The sequence below is a fragment of the Zeus faber genome (assembly GCF_960531495.2).
Source record: "Zeus faber genome assembly, chromosome: 2".
In the NCBI taxonomy this organism is placed as follows: domain Eukaryota; kingdom Metazoa; phylum Chordata; class Actinopteri; order Zeiformes; family Zeidae; genus Zeus; species Zeus faber.
This window is the reverse complement of record NC_137189.1, coordinates 33,196,781-33,220,818: the sequence shown is the minus strand read 5'-3', so window position 1 is coordinate 33,220,818 and position 24,038 is coordinate 33,196,781. Positions and strand designations below refer to the sequence as shown.

The window sequence follows — 24,038 nt, the reverse complement described above, 5'->3', positions numbered from 1 at the left end:
AAGCTTGTTTCGGGGGGAAAAAAGGTGTGTGGCGTGAACTTTGACCTTGTTTCGGGTTGTTTTGAAACTCATTTGTGAGGTTTCTCTATTCCTCCAACTCTGCGCTAAAAACGCTACACATGACGGCCGTCCCAACCGTCACAGCGCAGTCACTGAATCGTTTTCGTTTTATCCGAAGGCTTTAAAACGTTCGCCCCGCCGGACTGCATTTACAACACCGTGAGAGGCTGCAGCAGAGTGGTAAGTTTCTGAACAGCAAAGCCCTTTTCGCCTATTACTATATGTCTTAGCTGGTTTTTAATTTTTTCTACTTTTTGTTTACTCTAGTCAGGAGGGAGCCAAATACCTCTAACAAAAAAAAAAAAGGTAACTCCAGAGAGGCTGAGTCGTTTGGCTCTGAGTGGTAAGTGTTTCAGTAGTGAAGACCTTTTGACTTATTTTACCTTTTTTTCTACTTAGAGATAAACAAGATATATATATTAAAAAAAAGGCGATTTTAAGTTCTTGAATGAGAGGAGATCCATGTGAAAGAAGTAATGTATGAATTAACTCATTTAAGGCATTTAGGACCTACTTAACATTTTAACTCGAAAAGCTCATTTTCCATTTGCTTAAATATCAAATGTATTCAGACCATTCGGGTGCTTTACCTCCACCCTTAGGTGCTCTAGTCAGGAGGGAGACAAAAATGCCTCTTAAAAAAAACAACCAAAAAAAAAAATAAAAGGGAGGGGGGGTGAAACTCCTGCCATTTTAATCTCAGCATAGTGAAATGTTTTTCTTTTTTTAAAAGGCCTAAGCGTTTGCCCGGTTGAACTGCTGATGCACCAAAAAATACGTTTTTGAGTTGGTTTCTCCCGTTTGTTGAAACTACTGCTCTTGTGAGTGGCCCTGCCTTGGTTGTGAGAAAGGTACTTTTTCCCCCTCGGCCGCTCTGGCCTCCTGACTTGACATCGTGCCACGTCAGCGGTGGAAATAACCTTGTTTAGCCGTTAGTTCCTCGTGACCAGGAGAAGTTAAGAAACCCGGGGGCCTTTCGGACCTTTTGGTTTGAGCGTTTACGTGTTTTTCGGGTCGTTGGCCGTATGCGTAGGAGCTGTTTCAGTCTGGAGTCCTGTGTTGTCTGTCGGGGAGTGATCCTCCCGTCGGAACAACCCGGGATTTGGCAAATCCTGATTCCACTTGACTCACACCGGTCCCGTGAGGTCGTCGTCACAGTCCATGCTGAAAGTGCTACTCTACCTCTACTCTACCTGCCTCTACATCCTCCCTACTGTACTGTACTCTACCTCCCTCTACCTCTCCTTCCCTCTACTCTACCTCTATATCCTCCCTACTCTACACTACCTCCCTCTACTCTACCTCTACTCCCAGCTACTCTACCTCCCTCTACATCCTCCCGATTCTACTGTACCTCCACTCTTCTTTCCTTCTACTCCACCTCTTCTCTTCTTACTTCTACCCCACCACTTTTCTACCTCCTTTTACTCCACTCTACCTCTACTCCACTCTGCTCTACCTCTAGTCCAGCTCCTTCTACCATCCCTCCAACGGATAAGGGAATCCAACAACATTTTACATAATTTGATTGTTTTACCTGGCCGATCAGATGTCAAATACCCCAAAAGGTTCTTTCGCAATATTTGACAATTCATCTGTTTGTTTCCAGAGGCTTCTTCTGCGTATCAATGGCAGAATAAAATAAATAAACAACAACATCCTTATTGTAAAATGGACTCAGAAATGGTCATCAAATGTGCTTTTTGTCCAAAGCAGACAGTGCAGGAGGCCTTTATTTAAACATGGTAGTGCTTGCCTTGCATACATCATTAGGGATCTATAGCACGATGGGGTTACATTCATTAGGGCCACAGATGAAATCAACAAATGGAATTAATTAAAAACTACTATTGTTGCCATCTTACAGAAGTCAGAGCAAATGTACAGTTTTGTTACACAAATTAAATTAAAGAGCTGAAAAAAAGAAGAAAAAAAAAAGAAAAAAAAAAGGAAATTTGACTTCCAGGAGTGGGTGTGAAAATGGACCCAAAAACTCAAATCTGACTTTAAGTTCCAAATGATTATAAATCCTATTTACGGTCAAAGGAACATGGCCGCCGTCAAATTTGAGTTTCAGACGGATCATTCAGCACATAATCTACACATCCCCCTTGATTTTTCAATATTGTCTGTTTACTTTTAATTTTATTTTATCTTTTTACTTGGAACATTATGGTAAGAAACCTGCCTAAAAATTATCTACTGGGGGAAAAAAAAAGAGTTAAGTCAGAAATCAGAGAATGAAGTCAGAATTCATTACATTAAAGTCATAAAATTTTACACAATTTTTAGATAGTTTAACCATATCGTTTGCCTTTTTAAAAAAAGGTCATTAGAGAAAATACAAAAATAATTAAATAAATGTAATGTAAATCGTCAGGGAAATCTAAAATGTTTTTCTAACGACTAAAGCGGCTATATGTCCATTTGACGCCGGATGAATAAAAAAAAATTACAAATTTCATATAGCTCAGCCACGAAGCTTGAGGAATGTGAGGCGGAATTCTTTTTTATTTTATGTGAGTAAAATACACTTTATTTTTATTTTTTTTTAAACTTCATGGAAGACTTAAACTCATAAAACATTAATTAATGTTAATAATGAGAGAGCCAAAAAAAACAAAAAAAAACAGAACAAGCAAGAAAATCTCCATAAATTGTAAAAATACCAAATTAAAAATCAAGGATGAAAGGAAAAGGTATGTGATTAAAATTAAAAAATAAAACAACTTCACAATTTGTAACAATATATTCACACACACACACACACACACACACACACACACACACACACACACACACAGACACACACACACACACACGATGAGAAAGTGATTAACATGGAGCCAACTGATTAGTGCTTACTCAGACGACCATCCAACCTCTTTCCATCCATCACACTGTGCAAAACACGTCTTAAGGAATGAAACCACTGGATATGACTCGATGGCACGATGAAATGACCTTTCCAAAACCAACTTCTGTAGAGAAGACAAAGAGGGAGGGAGAAACGTACGCGTCCACATAAGGAAGAGAGAGTTCTACATTCAAAACAGTTCTCTTTTGTCCCCCACCATGTGAAGTCTAAAGATTTCCTAAGTGCAAAATGTTGCCTCACAAATTTCCCCAATCACACACACACACTTTTTAAATGTCCTGTCCTCCAGTTATGTTTTTAGTCTTTTTCTTTACTGTCCTCCAGTTATGTTTTTAGTCTTTTTCTTTACTGTCCTCCAGTTACGTTTTTTCTTTTTTTCCTTTACACGCTTCACGGTTACACGGTCTTGACTTCCTAGATGTCGAGCGTATAGAGAGTTAGCGCTGGATTTAAAGGAACACTGACATCAATAACTTAACTTAACAATAACCATAAGTAGCGTGGTCCAACCCCTAGGTAGGGAGGAAGAGGTTTACCAGGGATAGAGGGGGTTTTTTTTGGCACGGATCCCAAAGTATGGAGCTTCCGATCCGTCCCAAAAAACCCCCCAAAAAACCCATTATGGTGACCATTGAACCTTCAACGTCTTGGCTCCAACCAAACCAGCAGACTTACAAGAAAGCTTTCATGGTATGAAAAGCCCGAACCCCAACCCACGGGCAGTCTCCTTCGTCCATTCTTTAAAATGCTGGATTGGAGCTTTAAAGCGTTGTGTCTTTGGGCTTTCGTCTTCGTCTTCTTCCTCTTCTCCATCTTCTAGCTTAAGATGCCAAGGCCACCACATGTGCATATGACCTTCAGGTCAAAGTCAAGATTTTCTCGAAAAACTCCCGAAGGTCCATCCATACTTATAGAGGCAATCGGGAGCTTTCGGGAAAAATAAATCTTTCGGCTTCGCCTCGAAAGATTTGGTGTTTGCCGTTTGCAATGCCACGGTCGCAGGGGAAAAACCATCCGCACACGCCGCCACCGTGCGTACCGTGCCGGTGAAGCAGCTTGAAATGGGCGAGATCTGGCCTCACTGGACTAAAAAGGGGACACGTTACGAACACACGGGGCATGCAGAAGGGCAAGGACAGCCACGGATGACACCGGCGCCAAAAAGCGTCTTCGGAGAAGGCCGGTTTCACGTTTCCTGGCTCGTCTGTTGACTTAAAACCGCCACCCTGACCCGCTGGCGCCTCCTAGTTCTGCGGGGTGCAGAAGTAGGTCTGGGATCCGCGGTAGTAGTTCTGCGGCGTGGAGTAGTAGGTTCCCTGGTGGCGGCAGGCGTTGTTGTTCTGCGGCGTGGAGTAGAAGTTGTGGTGGTGGCTCTGCGCGCCGGTGTAAGCGAAGAGCAGCGGGGCCGTGGAGGAGGCGCCCGGGTGGATGACGGCGGCGGCGGCGGCGGGGCCCGTCAGGCTCCCGTGGCGCTGGACCGAGCCGTACCAGCCGGGGGGGCCCGTCTGAGGGGTGGTGGAGAGGAGGCTGATGGAGAGGAAGAGGGAGGAAGGTTTGAGGCAGGGCGGAGGGGCGGTGGAAGGGGACAGAAGAAGAAAGATGAATGGAGAGTGAAGGAGGTAGACAGTCAAACACTGAACACTCAGTATTATTTGATACATAATACAAAGAGGACACCTACTCTGCTCGGATCGCCTCGGTGCCTTTTCAGGAAGGGTTTATTTTCGGGTTGCTATTTCGTCAAAATCAATTGCGGCAGCTCTATCGAGCTGGCTAGGTTTGTATGACTAAGCCGTCGGACAGAAGGTTACGAAAATGAAATCTAAATCTGATTGTGTCCATGAATCCACAGCGTGCCATAGCCGGGGAAAAACTTTGGCGTGTCTAAACATCGGCACGTAAGCAGAGCGGTGAACTAAAACCTCTGCAACCCTGGCCGATGGCTACCATGGTAACCTTAAGAAAGCCTGAGGTATACTCTAGTGCAGCAGGCCGCAGAAACTGCCAACGACAACTAACCAAAAGTCCTTGGGAAATCCCATGCTGAGCAAGGAGCTCCCGGTACCTCCTTGAAGTTTGCCCCAAATCAAGGAACTGGGCTAACGTCGCTCGCGTGCACGTGTGTTCGCGAGGACTCACCTCGCCCGGTCCGCACGACTGTTGATGCTCCTGGAGAGGTCGTCGTCGCTGTCGTACCTCCGCGGGTTGTCAAAGAAATAGGCCCGGGAGGTGAAGCTGTGGCTGTTTATCATCCCGCCCGGCGTCTGAAAGTCGACAGGGAGATTGCGATTAGAGCCAATGGGTTTTAAAAGGCTTGTTTCTCAACTCATTCAAAAGAATGTGGTTCTCCAATTTGCTTCTGCAGTATATTGATAATAGTACAGCGGTTTCAACTTGGTTTGTCCTTCTACGAACCGGATCAGATTTGTCCCCCACTGCCCCCTGGTGGGAGTCAACTGTATTACCTCCACAGGAACGTAGGAGCGCACGTCGAGTTCGTACGATCAGAGCTTGTGGTTGCAATGCATAGGCCATGTGCTTTGGCGTACGTTACTAGGCTATGACTCGTACTTTCGTCGGCTCATGATGCTTTGAAAACTCCCACATCACTCTTTTACAGCTGACATATTTTGCGCATAACTTCACAACCAACTCCGGATGACAATTTGTATGACATTTGTAATTGTCATTTCAAAACTAAAAAGAGACACTGGACATTGCCATGCTCAAAAACCTTGGGCGGAGCCATTTTGTCAACGTTGTTTAGAAAGGAGGGGATATCAAACTCAAAGACAAGGTTCTTTCACGTCAAGAAGATCCGATCTAATCGGCTTTACGAATCCGATACCGCCGGCCGGGATACGCACCAGGTTCTGATTTGGCCGCTGCACTCTGAAGAAGACCACCACTAAGCTTGTAGGCAGGAGCTCCCAGAAGAACAGAATGATTCCAAACACAATGTAGGTCTCGCCGCTGATCTCCTGCACGTCAGCCTGCACGACAGACAGACAGACACACACACACACACACACACACACACACACACACACACACACACACACACATATACAGAGAAACACCTCGTCACGCCACCACGACAGTCCGTCCACCACTCAAACCACCGATCACCGACTTCACCTTTTTGCAGATCCTGCAGATCCTGGGCCAATGCAGGGAGCTACCCATCTCTTAAGGATACACCCCAAACTCCTCCACCCCTATATGAAGGATTGGTCTTGCTCTAGTTGGTCTGATAGTCCAGTTTTCATGACTTTATTTGTTACTTGAGTTATTTCCTCCGTTTTGGTAGTTTAGGGGGGAAGCACTGGATTCAACGGCTCCAATGCGATGTTGGAGCTAAGGCATTCTCGTTTTTTTGTTGTTTGGCCAGACCTCCCGACTCTTCTAGTGTGTATTTTTTTTTTTTTCGGTTCAAGAGTGAGCTCTTTAACTTGCTTTGGTGTCCTCAATATGTTACAGGGTTACCTCAAGGTTAGAGCCAAAGGCTTCATTCCTGACGATATAACTGTATTAATCCCCAACGGGCAACATGATAAGTCACTGGCAGCAAAAATAGATGTCGATTTTATTTTTTTCCCCCCCAAGTAGAGGGGGTTCACACACACACACACACACACACACACACACACACACACACACACACACACACACACACACACACGCACACACACACACACACACACACACACACACACACACACACACACACACACACACACACACACACACACGTGGACAAATGTGTCGGAAACAATGAAATGAATGATTGTAAAAACATGAAACATGAAACAATGCTTCATTCCTCCTGAAAAGTGATGAAATTAAAAGCAAGTTTCTCATGTATACCTGCAGGCATTTGGTATGTCATAGAGTAAAGCAAAGAAACTGTGAAAAGAGATCAATTATTGCTAAAGGGATAAATTATATTCAAAAATGGCCTGGACAGATTTGTTGTTACCCCTTAGAAAATATGATAAATAATTGGATGATAGTGATATTTAAACTAACTGTTTTCTATAATTGGTATCACACATGTCTTCAATCTCATAATCAGTCATTCAGCCTATTTAAATGGAGAAAAATAGTCACTCTGCTGTTTGGTATATTGGAGAGAGTCGTCTGAAGAGAACAGGGAGAAAATTATAGCCATCATGTTGAAGGTAGAGGCTATAAGACCATCTCCAAGCAGCTTGATGTTCCTGTGACTACAGTTGCAAATATTATTAAGAAGTTTAAGGTCCATGGGACTGTAGCCAACCTCCCTGGACGCGGCCACAAGAGGAAAATTGACCCCAGATTGAACAGAAGGATAGTGTGAATGGTAGAAAAAGAGCCAAGGACAACTTCCAAAGAGGTCCAAGCTGAACTCCAAGGTCAAGGTACACCAAGATGGTGTGATGGCACCATTCGTCGCTTTTTGAGTGTCATTTGGCTCCATGGAAGAAGACCCAGGAGGACTCCACTTTTGAAAGAAAAACATAGAAAAGTCAAACTGAAATTGGCTAAAATGCATATTGACAAGCCACAATGCTTCTGGGAGAATGTCCTTTGGACAGATGAGTCAAGACTGGAGCTTTTTGGCAAGTCACATCAGCTCTACAGTATGTTCACAGACGAAAAAATTAAGCTTTCAAAGAAATGAACACCATACCTACTGTGAAACATGGAGGAGGCTCGGTTATATTTTGGGGCTGCTTTGCTGCGTCTGGCACGGGGTGCCTTTAATCTGTGCAGGGCACAATAAAGATCTTAAGACTATCAAGACATTCTGGAGCAAAACATGCTGCCCAGTGTCAGAAAGCTCTGTCTCAGTCGCAGGTCATGGGTCCTCCAACAGGATAATGACCCAAAACACACAACTAAAAGCACCCAAGCTTAGATAAGAACAAAACATTGGACTATTCTGAAGTGGCCTTCTATGAGCCTTGACCTGAATCCTATCAAGCATCTATGGAAAGAGCTGAAACATGCAGTCTGGAGAAGGCACCCTTCACACCTAAGACAGCTGGAGCAGTTTGCTCAGGAAGAGTGAGAGCTGCAGAAATCACTTCATTGCAGTTACTGTCTCTAAAGGTTGTGCAACAAAATATTAGGTTAAGGGTCCCATCATTTTTGTCCATGACATTTTAATTTGTTTTATTATGTAAAATATTCTGTTGAATCAAAAATCAAAAGCAAAGTCTGATTTCTATTAAACATGGAATAAACATTGATGGATGCCAATAACTTTTGTGAGTTTCAAGTTATTTCAGAGAATATTGTTGGTTCTTTTGTCGTCAAAGGGTACCAACAAGTTTGTCCACGTCCAGACTTCACCTTTTTGCAGATCCTGGGACAATGCAGGGAGCTACCCATCTCTTAAGGATACACCCCAAACTCCTCCACCTCTATATGAAGGATTGGTCTTGGTCTAGTTGGTCTGATAGTCCAGTTTTCACAACTTTATTTGTTTCTTTAGTTATTTTCTCCGTTTTGGTAGGTCACTGGATTCAATGGCTCCAATGCGATCTCAGGATTAGGGCCTTCTCCTTTTTTTGTTCTGTTTGGCCCACCTCCCGGCTCTTCTAGGGTGTTTTATTTCAATTAAACAGTGAGCTCTTTAACCTTTAACTTGCTTTGTCCTCGATATGTTACAGGGTTACCTCAAGGTCAGAGCCAAAGGTTTATTGTGGCCCGTAGCAAATCCCAAGAGCCATTTTAAACACAAACCTAACGACACTTGAAACTTGTACTTCCGAATCTCGCTTGGTAACTGTCAATTTCCCTCGTTCCTATCAAAGGCTTTGTGATATACAATCAGTTTAAAATATACTTGACAATAATTTATTCCAAAGCGCTTTGGAAAACAGCCTGAGCTGAATGACTCACAGGGGGGTACATAGGGAAAAAAAAAAAAAAAAAAAAAGAGACTTAGAAAACAAACAGATTTTTGCATTTCGACCTGCAGCCTGGACTTGATCACAAACAGAGTGTCTAAAGTCCACAACTGTTTGAGAAATAGACACTAACACTGCATTATGTAACATTTTTACACTTTTTGGACTTTGTAAATCCAACTGACAATACAACTGTATTAATCCCCAACCGGCAACATAAGTCACTTGCAGCAAATATAAACATAGATTTTCTCTCCCCCCCCGCAATAGAGGGGGTTGACACACACACACACACACACACACACACGCACACGCACACACAAAAGGCTGAGCCCTGATGTAGGTCAACACACACACGCACATATATGAACACATTTGTACAGATGAAAGGCACACACACCGATGGTTATTTATAGACAAACAAAGCCCTTTACTCCACTAAGCATCGCAACCCCAAATCTCCTAAGATGGATTGTGCGCACACACACACACACACACACACACACACACACACACACACACACACACACACACACACACACACACACACACACACACACACACACACACACACACACACACACACACACACACACACACACACACACACTCTATTGATTATACGACGTATAAACTTGTTAAAACACCCGAGCATTAAAATACATTATTCTCTATCTATTACAGCTGAAACACACATTGAATTGGTAACACAGCATGAACCGATGCCTACGCTTAAAGGTGTTCATCCAAGATCTTAAGTTGAAGATTAAATCTTTGTGTGTCCATCTGCATGTCCAGAAAACCCGTGGCATTCTAGGCATGATGGTCAGATTCTACACTGGTTTGGATTTGACTGTGGGCGATTCACTAGATTGAAACCCTTATTTATCTACTGGGGGAAATGGCTTCCTTAAAAAACATCTGAGTAAGATATGTCCTAGGAGAATGGGAGTGTGGAAGTAACTTCAGTACTTTTTTGTTTATTGTATTTTTTTATATTATATGATATTTTCCTAATCTTAAGGTTATTGTATTACCAATCTTTCAGCAACTATGAAATACAAGGAAGGAGTTTCTTTACTTTTAACAGACATGTGACCAAGTCCCTCTTATCCAAGTAAACATGGAGGAGCGTGGCGCTTCGCGGACCAGTCACGGCGCACAGAGCTTAACATGGAAGAGAAAAAAATGAAAAACACTGTCCCTCGTTTACAACCGTCTAAACACCAACTTGGGTCCCAGAGGGAAATCTCGCACGACGCAACATTCATGGATTGCTGCAACATCTGTCCGTCTGCCACCGAGCCGTGGCAGCACAAGGTGAGGGGGGCAACAGACACCACACAAATGACCCTTTTTTGTTTGCCAATCACGTTTTGGTTCGAGGTTGCGGTGAGTGAAAGTGAACACAAACAAGTCATTCGAGTGATCGCGTGTCAGGTCCAGTCGCAAGTCTCTAACTTCCGAGCGGCATCTCGGGTCATTTATTTTCTGCCAAGTCAAGTTGCAAGTCATCAAAACAGCGACTCGAGTCCAAGTCACAATGACTCGAGTCCCCATCTCTGACTTTTGATACTTAAAACCGGCCACTTTAACAGCTTTACTTGGGTAGAACTCAAGCGCGAAGAAAGCGTCAGAAAAATTTTGCTAAATCTTTTTACCGCGGCGCGAGTAAAAAGTCGAATCTCCAAAAAGAGCCGAACTTCTCATCACTGGTGAGCAACGACTAGACCTTAACCGAACCCCTACCTGGTCGGGGACGCTGTACCAGCCGTAGCTGAAGGGGCTGGGCCGATCCTGGGGGGCCAGCGCCACCACCACCAGGTTGTAGCAGGCCCTGGAGGTGAAGAGCAGGATTACCACGGCCCCGATGGCGGTGGCCTGGCGCACCGACGTGCCCTGAGAACGGAGGAGGGGGTTTGATGGTGGTCCAAGTCAAAGGAAAACAAGGTATATTCAAGGGCTACGTCCCAAGTGTAATTTAAACAAATGTGGCCCATTCATCAAATGAGAGAACCTTGAATGTATTCAAGGTTAGAAAAGAAACAACTGAAAAAAAAAAGAAAAAAAAAAAAAAAAAAAAAAAACCCAAGTTAAATTTTCCCTAAATTATTAGAGAGACTATCTGCCCGTTACCTTGGACTCGAGGTAGACATTGGCGGAGGACATCTTGGCGATCTTGAAGACGCAGAAGGCCAGTGAAATGGCGCACAGCACAAACAGGCTGTCGTTGATAAGGACCCGGGCCAGGACTGCATGTCGAATACCTCCCTCGCTGCGGGGGGGGGACATGTGGGGGAAAGGCAGGCGGACAAAGAGAAGATTGAAGGAGGAGTTAGAGGACGGCTTCTTCGGTCAGTGTATTTCAACCACTCGCGTACCGTGGAAATGTTTCAAATTCTACTTCAAATACTTCAAAAATGGTCACCAGCTCGTGTTGCCAGATCAAAATTGTAAGGCTGCACTAATCCATTGAATTCGTCAGTTCCGGCAGAACAGCAGCTCCGTGTCAGAACGAGCTTCACTCCGAAAGTGTAAACTATTAGTAGTGACGGGAAGGTTCGACTCCTTTTTTGAGATTTGGTTCTTGACGAGTTGCTCAGTAAAAACAGTCGTTACAATTTTCGGACTCTTGGTTTGTTCGGTTCAGTTGGTGTAACGCGCGGTGAGCGAGGGCGGGAGGACTCTCCTGAACCGTGAACGAGAGTCTGTGAATGGAATCACGTCATTCTGTCACGATCGTTAGTTTTTGGTGGAATGCAAGGTATAAATCCGGCACATTCAGTCGCGCACATTACGCCGCATGCCTTTGTACCGTTAGCCTTGGAATTTAATTTAGTCTCTTCGTGACTATTTTTCAGTTTGTGGCGAAGATTCAGTCGCTCGCCAACTGTTTTGTCAGTGACTCCGGAGTCACTGAGCCGAAGTGTTCACTACGACCGAATCGTCTGCCAGTCGCACATCACTAACAATGAGACCATAGGAACAATAAGCACAGTTCTATGGGTGAGTGACATTTTTAGTGGTTAACAAGAAAGTGCTGTGGTGCTGTGGGGTTATTTCATTCTGAAAAAAAGTTTGCCATGGAAGATATAAGGTTTGGAAACACGGTCTTAGACACACATGACCTACATTATTGAGAGACTCAAGTCGAAGGTTTTTCTTTTTGTTTTTAAATGACTTTCTTCCCTCTGTTTACCTTGCTGGTTCGGAGCGCTGCAGGGCTCCCTGGATGAGCAGGGCGCAGGTTAAATTCACCACCAGGAAGAAAACACTCAGGCACAGGAAGGCCAGGCGCAGGGGAATCCTGTTTGGGGAGGGGACAAGAGAGATGGAGTAGGCACCACCTCCCTTTGGTACAAATCCACTCGCCTTTTCCTCATAATTGTACAATCAATGGATCAAAAATATCCTCCGAATAATCAAGTTGCTCTTCTGACGTTTGATGCAAACAATGCTACAATAACAACTATAAATATAGCTGGAGGCAGCAACACGTGGGGTCCAGGGTAGTCGACCCTTCTTTAAAGTTCAATGAACGAATGTGCTTTGGCTCTCTGTTTCGGTGTGTTTTGTGACTGCAACAGTTCATTTGTTCTGGCCTGGTTACAGTGTTATTCTATGATCGGGTGGTGTTCGTAGCTGTGGGTGGGTTTCCTACGCCGTAACTAACGGCGGTTAGCATTCTGAAGTAGGGCTGCATGATTGTGGCTGAAATGATAATCACGATTATTTTAAATCAATATTGTGATCAAGATTATTTATCACCATTATTAGTCCATTTTGGGGAACAGAATTATTTTATGGCACTTTGTAAATCAACAGAAAACTGCCTTCACAATAATAATTTATTTGATAAAAATATGAATAAATGAACTCAAACGTACAAATCCTTGAATCAAAATAGGACTTTCTTCGTCTTTTTAAGGCTATATATAAATTACATCCGAACAGGAAGGTCAGTTACATTACACCTGCAGGGTTTTTGCAATAAATAAATAAATAAATAAATAAATAAATAAATAGCTTGCCTACCCCCGCCTACGGATTATTTACTTTGCCACGCATGGATAATCGCAATCAGATGTAAAACAAAAGCAAATTTCACCCAGCTGAAAGTGACAACACTCCACGGAGAGCCCGGAGTCCTGACTATCTCCTCCGGTATAGTTTATGAGTGCAGAAGTTCACTCGTAGCGGCCTGGTAGACTGCAGAGCCATCACATGACCTGTGCAACTCGGTCAACTTGCGCAAGGGTTTATACGCCTGTGCGTGGCGGCGCCATCTTGATGAGGTGGTCATTGTTGATCAGAAACTCTGAAGAAAATTCCAAATGGCGGAAAATCTCATTAGGCGGCGCTCAGTGGTTTACTTTGACTTTTTTGTCGAGCGCATTTGCCTGGATGTACAGACCAAGTTTTTGTGAAATTCGGACTGACGGTGTCGGAGTTGAGTTTTTAACTGGAAAAAAATGTAACTTTTAATGATAGCGCCACCGTCTGGCCAATCTGGATAATTTGTTTGTGAGCGATTGGCAAGAGCTGCATGTGCCAAATTTCATGCCTCTATCATTGACCATCTCACGGGAAATTGCGCAAACCTTTCTGAAGAACAATGGAATGGGGAATTTTACAAAAACCACAGGGTTTCATCATACAGGCTTGAATCCCAAATAATAACTAACAGACGTACGTTTGAACGAACGTCATTTCATCAACTTACTTGTACTTGTTGAGTTCAGGGGAATATTTTGCTTTGGCCTTAAACATCACCTGTAAAGAGCCACAGACATGGAGATATTATATTTAGCATTGTATCATATAATAAAGAGATATTACACAGCAAGTGTGATTACATTCATGCATGGACTTATAGACATGGGATGTTCCCTACATCCTTCAAGAAGCCAAAAATAGGTGGAAAAATAAACTTCTTGGGGTTGTATTCAAGTAAAGGGTGATAACGATAAGACCTTTTCAGAAAATGAACAACCATTTAATTCAGATTACACTTAATAGCGTGAATCAAATTGTGATTAATATCATGAGAAAAACACAATTGACAATGGCTCAATATTTGGCCCAACCTTTACAATTATTGTGCGTGGGAATTTATATGTTGTGAAATATTAATATATAACTTCAGATCATTTAAATCAGATAAATCAAACAAAAGATTATAAAAAAATTAACAATCACCTCCGGTCTGAGACTCAAATCCTGGCTAAAAACACTGTCTTGTTCTGAATAATAAGCTTTACTTTGCACTTTGAGCCCTAATTCTTACACTACTTTGCGGTGATAACACACACTACTTGTGTGTTATCACCGCATTGCATTACATTTCACTGCATATATGTATCAAAGGATGCATATGTATGTGATGAATAAACATCTTGAATCTTGAATCTTCATTTTATTGTGTTTTTCTGTCAATTCTTGGGTTTCTTTTCTATTTCCACATTTTTTATTTTGTTTTCATTTTTTTGCTTGTAATTGCTTATTTTTAGGTTCATTGTATATTGCCAATCTTTCTTAATCCTTTATTCTCTAGGTTATTTGTAGAATGTATTTATTTGCATAAAATGTATTTATATTTCAGGTATACAGTTTATTATCTGTTTTTTTGTCAATTACAATTCACACATTTTTGAAAAAAATGTGAAAAAGTGTGAAAAAAATGTAGTTCAAGGAGACAGAAAATAGAATTAAAAACTTGACACACTGATGTAAAATCACATGACAGCGCTCAGGCCTGACTCATCAAAACACACACACACACACACCATGCTGTCACAGCGACATGATGTTTAATCACCACTTGGGCTTTATACGGTGAAGGTGTTTTCCCGATTTTTCAAAAGAGGTTTGGAGGAAATCTTCGACTGGCCCCTAAAGTAAAGTTTAATTATATTGCAGCATTCACAGACACCAGTCACAAATTGCTTCACAATCAAATAAATAAAATCTAAGATAAATACAGATAAACTCACACAAGTAAATACAACCCAATTTAGAAAAAAAAGAAAATCAAGATAGAACACACAAAAGGAGACAGACACACAAAGCCTGTCTGAACAGATGGGTTTTTAACTGCTTTTTAAAAGAGTCCACAGAGTCCAGAGACCTCAGATTCATTGGGAGACTCTTCCAAAGCTTAGGTGCCGCCGACTGAAAAGCACGATCTCCACGAGCCTTAAAACATGTCTGAGGGACACTTCACCACCGTGCTCGGAGGACGTAAGACATCGGCTCGTCATAATATAATGTGAAGCCTGGCCATGTTGGGCTCTATAAGTAAGCACCCAGGTTTTAAAATGTATTCTAAAATGAACAGGAAGCTGTTGCAGAGAAGGCGAGCAGCAGCATTTTGGACGGTTTGTAAACGGTCCAGGGAAGATTTATTAAGGCAGGTAAAAAGAGAATTACATTGTATTGCGTGAATGAGCGTCTCTATTTCGGCTCTCGACACAACGGACCTACGTTTGGCTATGTTTCTCAGGTGAAAGAAACATGATTGTGTCAGTGTCCTAATATGAGCATCAAAACTCATGGCTTGGTCAAAAATCAAAGGCTCAATTTTTGAAATTTTACATAAAACAAAATTGTACATACTCTCTTTAAGGTCAGGTGAGGATTTTTGTCGAGGACAGATGATTTTTATCCAACGGCAAAATAAAAATTCATAAAAATCGATATATTTTTTAAATTATAAAAATGTAACAATAATAAAAACATGATTACATTTGTATTATTTAAAATAAATAGCATAAATTATATATTATTAATATTAGAATATTAATTATAATTATAATATTATTATGTATTACACAAATAATGATTAAAAACATCCGATAGGTAAATAGATAGAATAGAATTTAGTCGTCCGAAATGTAAGTACTGGAATTCCTTGAAAATAGCCCCTTTTGTGTTTCAGTGCTTGAAAAATCCTCAAAAAAATATGATCACTGTAAACCTGTGACATTCCCCCTGGTCCTGTTATTCAAATACAATGTAAACTTTTTTTTCCCCTCATAATCTCTTTTACGCCATTAATGATGCCAGGGAAATGTAAATGATTAAAAATAGAAATAGACACACACGGACACACACACACGGACGGACACACACGCAAAGTGAATAACATTGCACATCTCGTTCCAATGGCATCTATAAAGGGGTGGGATATATTAGGCAGCAAGTGAACAGTCCGTTCTTGAAGTTGATGTGTTGGAAGAAGAAAAAATGGGCAAGCGTCAGTATCTGAGCAACTTTGACCAGGACCAAATAGTGATGGCTAGACAACTGGGTCAGAGCCTCTCCAAAACGGCAGGTCTTGGGGGTGTTCCAGGTATGCAGTGGTTAGTACCTACCAACAGTGGTCCAAGGAAGGACAATGATTGATGCTGGCTCTAAAAGAAAGGTGTTAGAACACACAGTGCATCGCAGTTTGCTGCGTATGGGGCTGTGTAATTGCAGACCGGTCCCAGTGCCCATGCTGACCACTGTCCACCACCAAAAGCGCCTACAATGGGCATGTGTGCATCAGAACTGGAGCATAGAGCAATAGAAGAAGGTGGCCTGGTCTGATGAATCACATTTTCTTCTACATCATGTGGATGGCTGGGTGCGGGTGCACTGTTTACCTGTGGAAAAGATGGCACCAGGATGGTTCTATCCACCAGGTACCACTAGGTGGTTGTAACTTGGTGGCTTATAGGTGTGTATATATATAAATAATACTGAGACTAATATTATCATTTGTTTTCTATTGATTTTCTTTTCCTGCTATATTTGGTTGTCACTTGTTTATCACTATGTTGTGTATGCTGTCACCGTATTGTGTACAGTAAACTGTTGTATATATTTTCTTTTTTGCATATATTGCTTTTTCTTTATTATATTTTTGTCATTGCATTGCTTTATTGTTATTTTTGCCTATTGTTTTGGTGTGAGCTGCTGGGACTGCAACTTCCCGACAGGGATGAATAAAGTATCTATCTATCTATCTATCTATCTATCTATCTATCTGGGGAAGGGACAAGACAGGGGAAGTGAATAACATTGCTTATCTCTTTCCGATGGCACCTGTCAAGGGGTGGGATATTTTAGGCAGCAAGTGGCATGAATGAAATAGTTTATTTAAAAAGTTTATCTCTTCAGGTAATGAAACTAGTAGAAAACACACACACACACACACACACACACACACACACACACACACACACACACACACACACACACACACACACACACACCGCCGTTGTGTTTACCTGTGCGAAGTAGAGGTTGAGGACACACAGCGTGAAGAACTGCAGGCACACCGGGCAGCAGTAGAGCAGCCAGCGGGGTAGCGGCTGCAGGCGGCCGGCCTGCGGCTGGTTCCTGAAGTAGAAGCAGAACAGGGTGGCCCGCAGGGCAGCCCACAGTAGGCACAGGAACAGGAAGACGCTCTGGTAGCTGAAGCGCTTGTGGCCGTAGTGCAGGATGAGCCACAGCTGCACGTACACGAAGGCGAAGAGGAGCAGGTAGAGCGCGGTGTAGACGGCGGTGAGACCGAGCTCCAGCGCCGGGGAGACCGACACCCGGGGCTGGGACTCCGGGACGGAGGTAAACAATTTGGCATTGACCTCGTTTTCGGGCGAAAACATCCTGGTCAGCGAGGTGGTGGTGGAGGGGGGGAGCCGTGGATGCGATCGGCATGCATAAAACAAAACAAATCAGATAACACAGCGATTAAAAAGACGGATCCAGCGTGGAGCAAAGTTGGAATAGGAGTCCTGTTTATTCCACTGTTGATCAAGAAGAAATCCGGTGGTAGTCCTGTGCAATTGCTGCGGCAAACACTTCGGGGTTATTATTATTATTATTACTACTGCTGCTATTATTATGATGGTCGTGCAAAGTGAAGTAGAAAGATGCTTGGGTCCGAATTGGCTCAAGTTGGGAGATCTTAAAAAGCACCGACAGGACAAACAAGGATGGGTGTCCTGCGACGGGAGAACGAACCATTCGGAATCTCTGCAAAGCTGCCCTCTGCAAAAAAACAACTTGGGAGAGGAAAAAAACAAAAAAAAAAACCTCAAGATCAGCTGTGATGCCGTTTGCGATCCGCCCACTCGCTCGCAAATAAAATGGAAACTGGGTGCGCTTTCGACGCCATTTTGGATCTGACGCCGGCTGTTCGTCGCGTAGCGACGGATGCACTTGAGCCGCAATGTCGGCGCAGCTTCCGCGGTGCGCGCTGCCGAGCCCACATGTCCACGCCCACTCGCGCCAAAGCGACGGCTGATTGGCTGAACGGCCGCCCGGCCTCCAGAGAGCTGTCTCCGGATCGGTTCGCGATGATGTCAGCCGCATAAGACCCGCCCGCCCTTTCGTGTGATTGGGTCAATGGACCCCGTCACGGAATCCTTTGAGTTCGATTGGAGCGTTTTACGCCATGTGAGGCGATGTACCCGGAAGTGAAACATTGCGCGGACTTGCCGTGCAGCCGTTCAAACGTCTCGCTCGCCTCTTGCGATTTATCAGAACTGCGTCGTTGTAAATTAAACGACGTGCTGTTGCGTCGGCCACCGTGACGTCATACAGCGAGCGAAAAAAAACGAAACAAAACAGAATTGGCTAACCAGTGTTTATTCAACTCCAAATGAGTAACGGCGCGGGATTCATTCAGGCTGTTTTTCGTGTAAATAATAATAATAATAATAATAATAATAATAATAACAATAACAAGGGAAATAATAGGAGTCAATTTTTATTTGTTTTCCTCCGGAGCAAGTCATTTCCCGCCCCAAGTTATTCCGGAATATTTCTTCAGTTTTTTTCCTAAATTAAAAAAAAAAAATGTTTACTCAGGTATGATATATATTTAACAATTAAGATGTCCTGTTTTATTTAAAAAAATGTGTTGAATAAAACAAGTTTATTACGGTATGAAAACTATGTACAATTACGATTTGCAGGGTTTTGGTTTGTTTTTCAAAATAAAATGAAATTTAAAAAAAAAAGTTTAAGGTACAATATTCATTTCCCTTAAAATAAAATGAACGTTTTTACAAAAAAAAAAATCGTATGTCTCCCATCAAGACGCTGTTCCTCGCCATGGCGTGGCCCCGTGTCGCCGTTCTTCTGCTGTGGATGAACCCGGGACGGTGCTCTGCGGCAGCGGGTCAGAGTGGAGACGCCGCCGAGGGCTTCGGGGAGAAGCTGAACTCTGGGAAACCTCTCTTTGTTTACTTTGGCCATCAGGGTGAGTTATTCACACCGCACGGACTTTGATTAAATGACAAAGAAGAGCGGAACCAATGCGCCCTTTGCTCTTTATGCAGCCAGGGTGTCACAGGGACACGCCACTTACCTCCCCCGCGTCACGGCCGTCCGTGTTTCTGTGGATGAGAAAAGGTCACCGCCAAGTTAAAGTCCTTCTCGAACGCCACCATGTGGTCCATTGTCAAAGCTCATTTGCGCTATTTTCTTTCAACCTTGTTGAAATGTTCACGGTACAACATTGGGGAACGCTTGACTAATGAGAAACGCACCACTCTGCCGCAGCTCCTCACACACGCCTTCTCAGGTGGCTTCTTCTGAACACATTTTGGACAACGTTAATATCACATTTGATATTGGAACTACTAACTTTTAACGTTGAGCTTATCAAATCTTTTACTTTGTTTACAGTAGGAAGCAGCGCAACTTCCTGTTCCTAGTCTCTTACGTTATAGCTGATTTGCAGAAGTACACATTGGTCGATAAAACCCAGAGGGGGGAACAGATAAAATGCACGGTGTGCAAAATATATTTATATTGTCAGGTTCACATTTTCTAAAATTAGATTTAACATGTTTTTTTAAGCCTTAAACATTTTCCCCCATTGGGCTGCACAGTGAAAAACCGCAGCAGTTCAAGAGTTCACCAAGGTTGTGCTATGAACAGCTGTAAATGATGGAAACCAACATTTTGATGCGGCCTGTGTTGGAAAAATGCCGAACCTATCTCTTAACTGTGATCAGGCAGTTTGTTGGTAATGTATTCACTCCTTTCTAAATAATGTTGCCAAAAACAGCCCACATCTAAGCTGTTGTGTTAGATTAAAAGCCTTCCTCCCAGAGAGACCCGCCCCTCCCTTAGTGACTCTCTAGCTATTTAATGGACAAGGAGATTAGAAAAATAGGGAGGGGATCGAGGGTACGATTCTTGTATCTTTTGATTTGAAGGACACATTTTTGGACTTGTCCTTTGATATTGGCAGAGACAGTATGTTTCACAGTCCAGCTTTAGTTTGCATCAGTTTACCAGCGATAAACACAGCCCTGCTTGGGTCAATGGTTAATAGAGGGAGGGAGAGAAGGCGGAGGTCCACACGCAGGCCTTGCATCGCTTAAAGTACTTAACTTAAAAATAAATAAATAAAAAGTATTAAAATACCTGGAAAATGTGTAGAAAGTCATTACCATTAGTCATAATTTTTTTTTGGTACTTACTATATGTTGAATTGAAAGTTTCTTTTATATAATTATTACTGAACCCAATGAAAGGCACAATGCTTTATTTCTTTGTAACTTGGAGCCCATGGATGTTTAGAAAATAAAAAATGTAAGTACCAAAATATTCCCAGTTGTTTCTGTGATATACACATTGCATATTATCATATGAAGTTAAGGGACTTACTGTATGACTCTTTCTTCATTATCTGTCCTTCTCTTTTTTTGTCTTCAGTCTCTCCTGCAATCTCTCGCTTCCTGGTCCAGTTGGAGAAGTCTGCCGAGGCTCTGCACGATTATGGGATATCTGTTGCCAAGGTAACCAAGGGCTTTTGGGGATGCTGATGACAATATCTGCATTAGTCTCTGGGTAGGCTTCCATTGTAGTTTCAAGAAGTGGCACCACTTGTTAGTGTTGCAAGAACAACTCCAGGCTGAGTGAAATGAGGGACTGTAAAATAAACCCCGAGAAGTGGTTGCCCAAGGCAACTGTCATTATCAACATATCAGCGGTCATTATTAAAAAAAATAACTGACCGCTCATTGATGCTTTTGACCAGTCAGAATCAAGTATTTTACAGGACTGTGTATTAATAATTTTTTATTGTTAACCTAATCAATGAAATAGCATCAATAGATTTTCAGATGAATTTCCATCCCTCAGTATAGTGTGAATGATAACAACTTACTTTCCAGTCTGAACAGCCAATATTCTTTTTCTCAGGGGTTTTCTGGGTTTTCTTCCTCAGAGTTTTCAATAAACCCGTAGGAAGATAATAAACACATTTAATCATTTCATTTAGTAAAATTATGAGGTAGAAATAAATAACAATGCGATGCCATACTCTGTTTTCCAGGTGAACTGCAGCAGAGAGCACATAGCCAAGTTCTGCACGGGAGAGAAGTTAATGAAGAAAGTTTATCTCTTCAGGTAATGAAAGCAATCATGACAGACAAAAAATACTTATACATTAAAGGTATACGCTGATATTTCTTTTTTCCTTTTTGTTGAAAAAGCGCCCCCTAGTTCCACTTCTGTCAGATGGTCTATTTTTCAGATACTCATGATGTCATTAGGTTCACTCATTTACATAGAGCCAATCGATCAGATTCTTACCTGTAGGTGGCGCTAGTGAGCAAAACTTTTACCGCTCACTCAAAGGACATCTTGTGAATATTAACTAAATTAGTGCTGGAATTATTCACTTGAATAATTATGGATAAACCTGTAGAAAACACAACATTAGTTATTTAGAAATTACAAAAATGTTGCTGAATCTTTAATAATGCTAAAATATAACAATAACTATAAAACTACTACTACTAATAATAATAATAATAAATATAGCTGCAGGCAACAATACATGTGGTCCAGTTTATTCCTTTGAGGTATGTACGTGTTACAGCTTTTTGGTTTCTGTGAAATGCATCACAAGTTACAAACATCTTGACTTACGTCTGTATGTTTCTCTGCCGTTCAGTTTAAATATTCCTGAAGGACGGTGTTTTAAGAACTATGATCATTCCTGGGTGACACTGCGTCACCCAGTAATTTTAGTGGTGACTTTTTTCCTTGAATTACATTTTCAATTTGTTATGTTTCCATGAAATAAGAAAAGCGTTGTGGTATTCCTGTGAGTAATTACCATATCGCTGTTTCTATTTTTCCGACGCCTCGCCGTCTCGTGAACGCGTCACTGACTTGTACATTCGAGTGGACTTGACGTGGTCACAAGTTTTTGTGGACTACTTTTTTTTTTCCCCCGTATTTTTCATGATTCTGGCAAAGTAATGGGGGCCAAAGAAATAAAATATAAATGGAACAGATCAGCAGACATTTACCAGGTAAAAGGTACATAAATTGACACGCAAACGGCTAGTTTGTAGTCTCTAACCACTATAGAGAGACAGTCTACACCGCACACTGGACATGGTGCCAATGGACATTCTGAACCAGAACCTGCACATTTATAAATGAATAATGGTGTTACGGAACATGGTTGATCTGTGGTCCCTACAGATCACCTTCCACGGTTCGGCTTGCATGTGAATGGCGGGTCAATTGCAAAATTTACCAATGATAGTGAAATACCGTTTTGATGCCGGTGTTACTTTTTAAAGTGATAATTCCATAAATCTCGATGCAGAGTTGCAGTGAAAAGAAGATAGACAAGACAGATGCGTGATGTTGTTGATGTTTTACTCTGTCACTGCTGTGTGGTTACAGGCTGGACCCCTAATAATAAAGTAAATCTAAAATACAATAAGAATTAAGTAAATATACAAAGTGTGTGTATATATAAAAAAATAAAATATATAAACATTATAAAGTATATAAAAAAGTAAAATAAATAAATCATACATTTTTCAAACTCGGCAGCATCGAATACAAAATGGACAAACAATAACTTTTAAATAATAATAATTTCACATTGAAATTGTTTATTTGCCCTTTGTTTTCTATTCTATTTCCCTAGCACATGCTAAATTGAAGTACAAGTGATTGTCCAAATTAGCAGGTTGAGTGATTGTGGTTGTTACTCCAGTTGGAGTTGAGACACTGAAATTCTTAAATGTTAATTTTTTGTAATTTTGTTCGCCCTTTTCTCCAGGTTTGCCATTTTTCCCGGCTTTGCTGACCGCAGAAAATGGCAAAAAACATTCTGGCAATACATTTTCAATTTACGTTCACAATGGCAGCTAGACAAGATCGATTTGTTTATATGTGGTGTTTATATTTGTGGTATTTCCATTAGCAGTATAAAACATCTATAAGGCACAGTTAGCAAACTAGCGTTATTTCAATGCCTACACAGAAATGTTATGTGCCATGCATCACTATCTGCCATGAAAAGCCAGATAGTACTAAACCAGTGACTTTAACAAAGGTGGTGATTTCTTAAGCTTTATTATTTTGTCCTTCGATTCCATTTTTGGCTGTGGCCACTTTTACCCTTTGTGGCCCAGAACAGAACTTGGGGAAATGTCCCGCCGTCCCCTCCTGGTTTGACCAATGCTTTGTCCAAACCCCCTTGAGGGTGTCTCAAAGTCACTGTGGCTCGTGCTGTCGGCTTCTCGGGTTACAGGACAAACCCTGCCAAGCTCTGCACCTCAGCTCAGAGCAGCTGACTACATTCGGGGAGGTGAGGAGCTCTGTTTGGAATCATTTCCATTCTCAGCCCCGACGGAGTCCTGCAAACCCTGGCTATTCACTTTGGGCTTAGCGTCCCATCCGGCTGAGCACCAGGTGATGATCAGACGACTGCTCCACTCCTCGTCACCTGCGTCCAGGTCCTCATGACGTCAGCTCATCGTCAAGTCCAACGTCGAGCTTTGCCTAGATCGCTCATCTTAATTATGGACAAACTTCACAAGCAACAGGAGTCCAATAAAAAAACCCTGCTGCTCCCAGTCATGCCCCTCCATGTTCTCCCGGCGTTGTTAGTGTTTGAAGTCCTCCAGCAGGGGGAGCTGACTCCCAAACAGTTTTTCCACAACTGTGTGTGGTTGGCAGGTCGAAAGCTCCTGCACCAGGTGCCTCATTCATGCAATCACGAAACTCTTTATGGTCAAAATAGATAAAAAGTACAAGTGTTCATTAGGTATTTACATTTCAGCCCAAACCTTTTCTGGTTTTGATAAACCTTAAACCACACCTGTGACCTTGGTGTGTTATGCACTCCTCTGGCAGCCACTAGATGTTTGAATTATTTCTGCCTA

At 42.2% G+C, this 24,038-nt stretch overlaps 2 protein-coding genes across 4 annotated transcripts in view; one reads left to right on the top strand and one right to left on the bottom strand.

The window, feature by feature from the left end:
• Positions 1-4,075: 4,075 nt before the first annotated feature.
• On the bottom strand, positions 4,076-17,486 carry gpr137c (G protein-coupled receptor 137c; the record flags this gene model as incomplete). The annotated part of the gene is made up of 8 exons (XM_080023883.1): positions 4,076-4,465; positions 5,078-5,202; positions 5,806-5,931; positions 10,585-10,734; positions 10,972-11,110; positions 12,035-12,142; positions 13,559-13,608; positions 17,109-17,486. 8 exons carry the CDS (start codon positions 17,484-17,486, stop codon positions 4,183-4,185), a joined length of 1,359 nt encoding a protein of 452 aa, XP_079880009.1. The 3' UTR covers positions 4,076-4,182.
• Positions 17,325-24,038, top strand: part of txndc16 (thioredoxin domain containing 16) — a 22,544-nt gene continuing 15,830 nt past the window's right edge. For 2 of the 3 annotated variants that reach the window (XM_080019117.1, XM_080019118.1), the window contains exons 1-4: positions 18,580-18,693; positions 18,925-19,087; positions 20,554-20,636; positions 21,176-21,249. In XM_080019117.1, the coding sequence (XP_079875243.1) occupies positions 18,682-18,693; positions 18,925-19,087; positions 20,554-20,636; positions 21,176-21,249 (332 nt within the window). In that variant the 5' untranslated portion in view covers positions 18,580-18,681. Of the gene's footprint in view, positions 17,446-18,579; positions 18,694-18,924; positions 19,088-20,553; positions 20,637-21,175; positions 21,250-24,038 lie in introns of those variants that run through there. The other variant, XM_080019119.1, reaches the window with a different exon arrangement.